Here is a 10,360-nt window from a genome sequence, read left to right as displayed (position 1 = left end):
TAGGCAAGATGCATGTTGGGCAACAGAGCAGGCTCCAAAAACAGGAGCTCCAGTTTTTGATAGGGTTGCAGGACTCATTAGGGTCAAACAGGATGGTTGAGGATCCTGAACCTTTTTAAAGTGCAGTCGACATGTTGGAGATGTTTCTAACTTTGCCTGGATGTGTGAGCCGAACCAGTCTGTGAAGCAGTGCTCAGTTTGGCAGCTACTTTAGACTGACTTTTATTCTAAAGGTTTTCTCTCTTTGCACTCTCTCATCAGGGATCGAGTTGACCAAGTGTTTACATTTCTAACATTTCATGTGTCTTTGCTGGAGGTTTCTGCCTGTTAAAAGAAGTTTGTCTAACATGAGTCTGGTCCTACTGGAGGTTTCTGCCTGTTAAGTGGTGATGATATCAAAAATTCAGGAGCAGGGCCACACCTCAGCCCCGCCTCTTCCGTCTTCCCATAAATTTAAACCTGACCATTTCCTCCTTTCTCGCTCTCGTTTCCGCATCCCTCCCTTCCCTTTCTCCTTTCGCTCCTCTCCTCCTTATCTATATGGCCCTGAGGGGGTTCGTTGTGCCCGGGTGCTACAGCGGATCCCCTACGAAGCTTCCCCAAAGCGACTACTAGTTCAATATCGATCAATACAATAATCTGTAATCAATAAACTATCTTTCAAATCTCATTCTGTTGATGGTGTGGTCCTTGCTAGTGAAAGGAAGTTTGTCCTTGCCACTGTAACTTGCTAAATGCTGCAAAGTGCTCTGCTCATGGTGGATTAAAATGAGATCAGACTGAGTCCTGTCTGTAAGATGGGACTGGATCTTATCCTGTCTTGATGTTGGGTCTTTGTTAATAATAGATCATAGAGTACGGTCTAGACCTGCTCTGTTTGCAAAGAGTCTGAGGAGAACATTTGTTGTGATTTGGTGCTTTATATATAAAGATTGATTGATTTTAACACTTTTTTAATATCTTGAGTTAAATCATTTATTCCTGCAAAAACTCTAAACCTGTCCTCCTCTGTTCTGCTTGTATTCCTGTTTTTTGTTTTCTGTTTCCCTTTCTTCATATTTTCTAAACTTAAAAAAAAATTGTTCTCTTCTAATGAAGTCTCTCCTGATTGAAATATCATTATACTACATCTCACAGCATAAGAGACATTTCCATCACAGCTTGTTTTCATCGTGTTCACACTGCCATCCATGGTCTCAGTTAAAACTGAAGCTTGGCCTCATCAGTGAACTTAATGAGGTCTGGACTAAAGGAGTAATTCACCACAGAGCTAACGGGTTTCCTTTTAAGATACTGAAACTAAGTGAGTGTGGTAAACTGAGCTAAATCATGACCTGCCTCTTGTTTTGAATGTGACAGAGCTGTGTATGGTGCTGACCTGCCAGGACGTAGAGGTAGTTTCCAGGTTCCCCCTCCTGGATGACCAGCTGACCCTCACTGTACACCTTCTCGTACATACAGTCCACCATTTCCCTCATGTGCTGAGCCTCCAGCTTCTTCAGGAAGTCGTTGTTCAGGATTGCGCTGTTGATGAGCTTCTTGGTGCTGAGAAGGAGAGAGGACACAGGGGTGAGCAGATCACACCCTCTAGAATCAGATCCTCCATTTCTCATTCTGAATGTAAATGCTGTGTTGGGCTTCACATCAATGTCCCCCAGCGTGCAGACTGAAGAGCAGTGTTGTTGTTCCACCTCTCCTGGTCATCCTGGTTCCTCCAATGTGTTTGACGTGAACTTTAATGACACCAGGTTTCAGCAGCAGATTCTGCAAATTGGAGCCATGAATAATATGTGAACATGACTTCAGCCTGTGATAGGTTGGCAACCTGTCCAGGGTGTACCCTGCCTTCCGCCCAAAGCCAGCTGGGATAGGCTCCAGCCCCCCGTTACCCCTAAAGGGATAAGCGGTCAAGATAGTGGATGGATGGGTGGACTTAAGTTTGTAGCCACATAGAGGTCAGGTCATTTATTGATTTGATTTAATCTGTGGGGAATATTATCATCTTTGTTTCTGCTGCAAAAACTGGCAGATGAAATCAGACTTCAGGTCCAAGTGTCTTACCACGCTGTGTTGTTACTGTACGGCTGATGATTTAAAGGGTTAATTCTACCTGAAGCAGACAGGTACACGGAGAGGAGGGAGACTGCAGAGGATCTGTGATGTGATACAGACTGTGTGTTACTGTGACTCTGTGATGTGATGCAGACAGTGGGTCTCATTCATGAAACGTGAGCAGCACGAATTTGTGCGTAAATCGTGTGCAGCGGAAATTTACGTGGATTGCCGCATTCATCATCTCTTAGAAGCGCTGATCTGTGACTAACTACTCACAAATTCTACACCTGCTCTCGACTGTGTGTAGCACTTGTGTAAATGTAGGAATACACTTAAATACTGCTTATCACTGTTGGAAATTACAAATTCAATACGTACTGCTCTCTGTTATGACTGCACACACATATGCATCAAGGCTCCATCCGTGAATGTGCAGCTGATATGTGAAGCAAACTGTGTGTTGCTCAACGTTGTGGCTCAGTGACCCGGTGGGACGTATGACAGCTTCATACTTGGCACCCGTTAGTAGAATGGAGATGTGTAGAGCTGTAGTTGGGCCTTAAAAGTTACCCGAGGAGTCCACAGTATGCATGTGCGTCGTGTTACGGCTGCGCAGCGTGTCACCCACGGTGACTATTTACTCCGCAATCATGCCCACCTGACAGTACCACCTCCTCACCTGCGGATCATCTCCAATCCAACACTACACAATCTAATGTCCAAAATACGAACACGCCCCTCTGTCTCTCTCCACCTCCTACACCATCACCACCAGTCTTCTTCCCGATTACCACTATTTCATCAAATCGAGTCCTGAAACAAAGCCGTCCTCCTTTTACCTCCTCCTCACATATTATCACTCCACCACGCAACTTAATAAAAATCACTCCAACACATCCAGGTACCGTGAAGCCAAATGAGCCCACTAAGCTTACTTTTTATATTAATGATTTTATTTCAGAACATGGTCTTAGCTTTTTATTTTTAACTGAAACATGGCTCAACTCAACTGCACCTGCTTCCCTTTTAGAGTCCTCCCCAGCAAATTTTAACTTTTTATTCTCCTGCAGACAGAACAGGAGAGGGGGAGGGATCGCCAGTATTTTTTCTAGTGGTTTTAACTGTGCATCATGCTCACTTGGTCAGTTTCAAACCTTTGAATACTTAGCCATGGTCATAAAATCACAGCAGCCAGTTCTCACTGTCACCATCTACCGCCCACCCAAATACAACAGCATTTTTTTAACAGAATTTTATGATTTTATGTCCGTTGTTTTAACTGGCTATGATAAAATGATTGTACTTGGTGATTTTAACTTCCACATTAACAACTCCACCGACACAAGGGCTCAGGACTTCCTCGATTTAATTTAGTCTTTTAACCTCACTCAACATGTACAGACTGCCACACACATCCATGGAAACACTTTACATCTAGTTATTACAAAGGGCATTGATATTGAAATTTCATCCATCACACAAGTCCCCGTTTCTGACCATTTCTGCATCTTTTTTAACACCACCTTTTCTGTTTTTAATGAACCTCCTGAAACCACTGTCACAAAGCGTACCATCAATGAACATGTAACCCAACACTTCACTAATCTGCTGAATAACTTTCCTCCATCCACATCCTGCTCACCTGACCACCTCGTTACTGATTTTAATAAAAAACTCACACTCTGTCTGGACACAGCTGCCCCAGCACAAACAAAGAAAAGGCAACTGCACCACAGACCATCCTGGAAAACTGCTGCTATTTGTCAGCTCAAGAGACAATGTCGGAAAGCAGAGAGGAGATGGAGGAAAGACAAGTTACATGTTCATTTTGAGATTTTTAAAGAACAAGTTTTTATCTATAATAATGCAGTCCGGAAAGAGAGACAAGCCCATTTCTCAAAGATTATTTTAGAAAACCAAAATAACCCCAAAGTGCTTTTTACTACCATCGACAGAATTTTAAACCCCCAACCCATTCGTACTCATAATGACTCAACTCTCAGATGTGAAGACTTTGCACACTTTTTTAAAGAAAAAATTGTTTTAAACAGGAAAAGTATTTTAAATGTAGTTAGCGACTCCCCCTGGGATTCCCCTGCCTTCGGGCCTCCAGTCACCATGCCATCCTTTGTTTTAATGACAGAGGGGGCTGTGGGTGAAGTAGTGAGCAAGATGAAGTCTGCCACTTGTGTTTTAGATCCCATCCCTACAAAACTGTTTAAATCCTGCTTCCCTAGTCTCTCACATGAAACAACCACGATCATCAACTCCTCCCTCAGCTCAGGCATCTTCCCCTCAGTTTTTAAGACCTCCATGGTGAAACCTACCCTCAAAAAACCCAACTTAGATCCCTCAGAGTTAAAAAACTACCGTCCTATTTCTAACCTCCCCTTTTTAAGCAAAGTTTTAGAGAAAATTGTTTTTAATCAACTTTTAGTTCATTTAATCAATAATAACGTTTTAGAGAGATTCCAGTCAGGCTTCAGAGCGAACCACAGCACAGAGACTGCCCTCCTTAAAGTCACAAATGACATCAGACTGATTTTAGATGAAAACAATGTGGCAGTCCTCATTCTTTTAGACCGCAGTGCCATGTTTGACACTGTCGACCACGACATTTTAATCAAAAGACTTGAGAAATGGGCCGGTCTCTCTGACCATGTTTTATCCTGGTTTAGTTCTTATCTTTTTAACAGACAGTTTTTTACCAGCCTCGGTGCCTGTGTGTCTCAGACACACGATTTTAACTATGGGATTCCTCAGGGAAGCATTCTTGGGCCTATTTTATTCTCCTTATACATTTTACCCCTTGGACACATTATCTCAAGTCATCACATCAATTACCATTTCTATGCAGACGACACCCAACTATACATCTCTGTCTCACCCCACGACCCAAATGCTCTTCACTCCCTCACCGCCTGCCTTTCTGACATCAATGTATGGATGAGCAAGAACTTTTTAAAATTAAACGAAGACAAAACTGAAATTCTTTTAATAGGACCCAAAGCAGCCCGAGAACAGCTCCAGACTACACTGAGAGATTTTAACAGTCAAATTAAATCAAAGGTCACAAACCTGGGAGTGGTTTTAGATCCAGATTTTAATTTTAATGCTCATTTTAACAAGGTCCTAAGTACTTCATTTTATCATCTTGGAAATATTGCAAAAGTCAGACCTTTTTTAACGCAGAAAGATGCCAAAATTTTAATTCATCCTGGACGGATATTTTCTCTCCTGTTGTCAGAGAGCCCTACCACTCGAACTCCTCTGGATTTCAGAGAAGGACAGTGTTTAAGTTTTTTCCCAGGCCATGTTTGGGCAAGGTGCATTTCGAATGCACTTTTTTTCTTTGTTCTACTTGTTAATGTTTCTTGTTGTTTTTTGTTTTTGGCTCATTTTCTTTCTTAAAAATAAAAGTCAGGTTGCAGGTGTAATGTGCTCAGGCAGGCTTTTTCGTTGTTTTTTTTTTTTTATTTATTTTTTTATATATTGTAGTTAATGATGGTGACAGCTATTAAGTTATGCACCTGGAATGTTAATGGTGTCCACACACCTGTAAAACGTAAAAAGATTCTAACTTACCTTAAAAGGGAAGGTGTGCATGTAGCCCTATTGCAGGAGACTCATTTAAATGATAGTGAGCACCAGAAATTACAACAAGGGGACTATGGGCAAGTTTATTTCTCATCATTCACAACGAGGAGTAGGGGCGTGGCTATTTTGATACAAAAAAATATACCATTCAAATTACTGCACTGCATAAAAGACTCAGATGGACGCTATGTGATTGTGAAGGGTGTGCTCTATGGGGAGGAAATAGTTATAATGAATGTTTACAACCCCCCTGCTCACCCAGGAGGTTTCCTAAATACCTGTTTCTCCAAAGTGGCAGACCTAAATGTTAGAAACTCCTTCATTGGGGGAGATTTTAATTGTCATTTAAACCCCATAATGGATAAATCTTCACAAGGAAAAATGACACAGTCACCCCAGGCCAAGATTATCAACGCACTTTGTGAAGATCTAGATTATATAGATGTATGGAGAGCTCAACACTTGATGGATAAGGAATATACGTTTTTCTCTAATGCTAATAAATCCTTTACAAGGATTGACTATTTCTTTATTCCACGAGTCTCACTACAATCTATTACCTCTAGCTCTATAGGAAGCATAGTCATCTCGGATCATGCTCCTGTCTTCATAGAATTCAATTTAAAGAACCCTACTAACCAAAGTAGACACTGGAGGTTTAAGCCCTATATTCTAACGGACCACAGATTTCTATCATATTTCAAAGATGAATTCCAAACTTTTATATCTATCAACTCACCCTCAACTGACGACCCATCATTATTATGGGAAACCGCCAAAGCTTTCTCAAGAGGGTTAATTATATCGTATATGTCCAGTAAGAGGCGTAGACAAAATGAGCAAAGGGAGATTTTGGAATCTAAACTTAAAAGAGCTGAAAAAGAATATATTAAAAACTCGTCTGTACAGAAACTTAAAGAGATCTCTGCCATTCGGTGTGCTCTAGAGTCTTCTCTAACTAAAGATGCGGAGGGCAAAATCAGATCTGCTAGACAGAAAATGTTTGAGCATGGAGATAGGGCGGGGAAATACCTATCCTACCTAACAAAGAGGAGGGCTGATTCCCGGGTCATCTCCTCCATTACAGACGATCATGGTAAGCAGGCTTTCGACACATCAACTATAAATAAATCATTTAAATATTTTTATGAAAACTTATATAAATCTGAAGTGCAAACAGATGACCCAGAGAATATGAACACCTTTCTCTCCTCTCTACACCTTCCTAGTTTGTCAGATGATCAGAAAGCAACCCTTGATGCCCCTTTATCTAAGGAAGAGGTGCTTAATGCTATTAAAGGACTACAGTCCGGCAAAGCACCAGGCCCGGATGGACTAAGTAGCGAGTTCTACAAAGAGTTCAGTAATATATTAATTGATCCTCTTGTGAACATGCTCAATGACTCTTTCAAAAAGGGCATATTACCGCAGTCCCTGCGGGAGGCAGATATCTCTTTAATCTTAAAAAAAGGTAAAGATCCTGAAGACTGTGCATCCTACAGGCCTATTTCGCTGTTAAACGTAGACCTTAAAACTCTCTCTAAAATACTAGCAACACGATTGGAGGGTTTGCTTCCTTCTATTATTAATGAAGACCAAACCGGTTTCATTAAACGTCGCTATTCATATAATAACATGCGCAGATTAGTTAACACGATTCAATTTTTTCAACAGTCATCCCTGAGCGGTTTGGTGGTCTCTCTTGATGCGGAGAAAGCATTCGACCGTGTAGAATTGCCCTATCTGTTCTGCATGCTGGAGAAATTTGGTTTTAATGACAGTTTTGTTAGTTGGATAAAACTTCTCTATAACAATCCCTTATCTGCAGTGCTCACCAATGGCATGAGATCTCCCAACTTTCCCATCTCACGAGGTACAAGGCAAGGCTGCCCTCTATCGCCTCTGCTATTCGCCCTAGCAATAGAGCCGCTGGCGGAAGCTGTCAGGTCAAATAAAAACATACATGGCCTCACAGTGGCAGGCAGGCAACACAAGATCACTCTATACGCGGACGATGTTCTGGTCTTCCTAACTAAACCTGAAATATCCGTTCCCTCCCTTATAGAAACGATTAACAAATTTAGCGCTTTTTCCGGTTATAGAATTAATTTTAGTAAGTCGGAAGTTATGCCTCTGGGCAGTCTTAAACAAAAACCCCAGACTCTAACACCCTTTCCCTTTAGATGGTCGCCAGATGGTTTTGTATATCTAGGAATACATATAACACCTACTTTTGAACAAATGTACAAGGCAAATTTTATCCCCCTTTTTGATCGCATCAGATTGGACTTGGAGAGGTGGAACGCCCTGCCAGTTTCCTGGCTGGGTCGAGTAGCCCTCCTTAAAATGAACATCCTTCCTAGACTACTCTATCCAATCCAAATGATTCCAGTGATATTTCCACACAAGGCCGTCCTGCAATTAAAAAGCTGGTTTAGCTCCTTTATATGGGCTAAAAAGAAGCCACGCCTCAAAATAGCCACGCTATGTTTGTCGTCGGCCGAAGGAGGTCTAGACCTCCCAGACATCCGAAAATACCAGCTTAGTGCTCATCTACGAATAATTGCCGACTGGACACATAATAAAACCCCCTCCCTCTGGTTTGATATTGAAAGTTCAATGTCTAAATACCCCTTAGAAAACCTTTTATTTATTAAAAAATCTAGACATTTGAAATTAGCCTGTACTAACCCGGTTACAATCTCTACAGTGAAGGCATGGCATGCTATCAGAAAATTGGAGGGACGATCCAGGTTCACATCTGTCTTCACTCCAATATGCGACAATCCTGATTTTCCACCTGGAATAGTGAATAAGAAATGTTTTGGCTCCTGGGCAGAGAGAGGCATAACTAATCTGTCTAAGTTGCTGGAGGGTTCCATTTTCATGTCTTTTGCTCAGCTGCAGGAAAAGTACAATATTCAACAACAAGATTTTTTCCGATATTTGCAGTTGAGGAATTTCGTCAGGAAAGACACCTCAATACTCCAGTGTCAAAACATTTCAAACTGTGAGAGGCAGCTGTTCTTAAAAAACACTAGCTCTACTAGTTCCTTTTATACTATACTTAAAGAAAATGACACTAAAAGTACGTCATATTTAAAAAACATATGGGAAAGAGAACTCAATGTTAATATCACAGATGATAACTGGAAGGATGCTTGGAAGAATGCAAAAACATTGAGTGTATGTAATAGGGTGAGGGCAGTTCAATTAATGATATTGCACAGAGCTCATATATCTCCTTCCTATCGCCATAAATTTAACCCAAGCTCATCCCCACAATGTCAAAAATGTAAGACAGAAACCGGTAGTCTCACACACTGCCTATGGTCATGTAGAAAAATCCAGCGGTTCTGGCAGGTTATAGAACAAGAAATCAACAAGATCCTACATATTGATACAGAAGGTGGACCATTGTCATTACTTCTAGGTATACCTAATGTTATTGTTGCTGATAAATATAGGAGGAAACTTTATAAGATGTTAACTTTCTGTGCCAGAAAATGTATTCTTTTAAACTGGATCACAGATAGGGTCCCTTCTAAGGTACAATGGCACAGAGTTATACTTGAATATGTCCCGCTGGACTACCTAACATGTAAATTACATTCCAGAGACGATGTTTTCCGTAGAACATGGGAACCCTTCCTGATATATATTGGGCTAAATGTTTCCACTATTCTTACAAGAGGCTTTGTGCTATAGACACAACTTTTTAATATCATCACTATTATTATTATTATTATTATTATTTTAAATTATATTTATTCCCTTGTTATTATTATATTTCTTTTTCCTCTATCTTTGCACTGCTACAATGTACATTGTGAACCCTGTCTCTTTCTGACGCCTGTATTAACTTAACCTGAATGCCAACCATGATATATATGTGAGCCAAATGTATATGTTTTGTTTGTTTAAAAAAATCTAATAAATATATTTATAAAAAAAAAAAAAATTCATGCTTTTATTACAAGCCGCATTGATTACTGCAACTCCCTTTTTACGGGCCTGCCCAAAAAATCTCTCAGGAAGCTGCAGCTTGTTCAGAACGCTGCAGCTAGAGTTTTAACGAGGAGAAAGAAAACTGACCACATAACTCCTCTTTTAAAAACTCTGCACTGGCTCCCTGTTTCTTTTAGAATTGATTTCAAAGTCCTTTTACTTGTTTTTAAAGCTCTTAACAGCCTTGCTCCTCCATACATCACTGATCTCCTGTCATTTTATGTTCCAGCCCAATCACTGAGGTCCTCGAATGCTTCCCTTTTAAATGTTCCTCGTGTGTCTCACACAGGAACCGTCCAGAGGGCTTTCTGTTTTTATGCCCCTAGGCTGTGGAACTCTTTGCCTCTGGACATGAGAACGGCCAGCTCTCTGGGTGTTTTTAAAAGTAAACTTAAGACTTACCTTTTTAATCTAGCTTTTAATGTGGAGTAATTTATTTTAGCCCTGGACTGCATTATCAGTATCATTATTATTATTATTTTTATTATTATTTTATTTTATTATTTTATTATCATTTTTATTATTTTCATCATTATTATCTAAACCATTGTTTTAACATGTATTTATTTATCTTATGTATTTATTGTGTTCACCTGATCTCGTTAACTCTACCTTATTTTTAACTTTTATTTCCACTCTTACTTATTTTATTAATTTTACTGTGTTGATTTTCTTTTCTTTTTTAAGTATTTCTTCTTTT

The 10,360-nt window shown here is 40.2% G+C and overlaps 1 protein-coding gene across 1 annotated transcript in view; it reads right to left on the bottom strand.

Moving 5' to 3' along the window:
* The window catches only part of LOC117811047 (cGMP-dependent protein kinase 2), a 58,036-nt gene that overhangs the window by 30,706 nt on the left and 16,970 nt on the right, over positions 1 to 10,360 (bottom strand). Inside the window, exon 4 of the mRNA XM_034681068.1 lies at positions 1,379 to 1,545. Coding sequence (XP_034536959.1) covers positions 1,379 to 1,545 — 167 coding nt within the window. The remainder of the gene's footprint in view (positions 1 to 1,378; positions 1,546 to 10,360) is intronic.

Source organism: Notolabrus celidotus, chromosome 4 (assembly GCF_009762535.1).
Source record: "Notolabrus celidotus isolate fNotCel1 chromosome 4, fNotCel1.pri, whole genome shotgun sequence".
In the NCBI taxonomy this organism is placed as follows: Eukaryota; Metazoa; Chordata; class Actinopteri; order Labriformes; family Labridae; genus Notolabrus; species Notolabrus celidotus.
The sequence above is the reverse complement of the archived record's forward strand: the minus strand, read 5'-3'. Positions and strand labels throughout refer to the sequence as shown.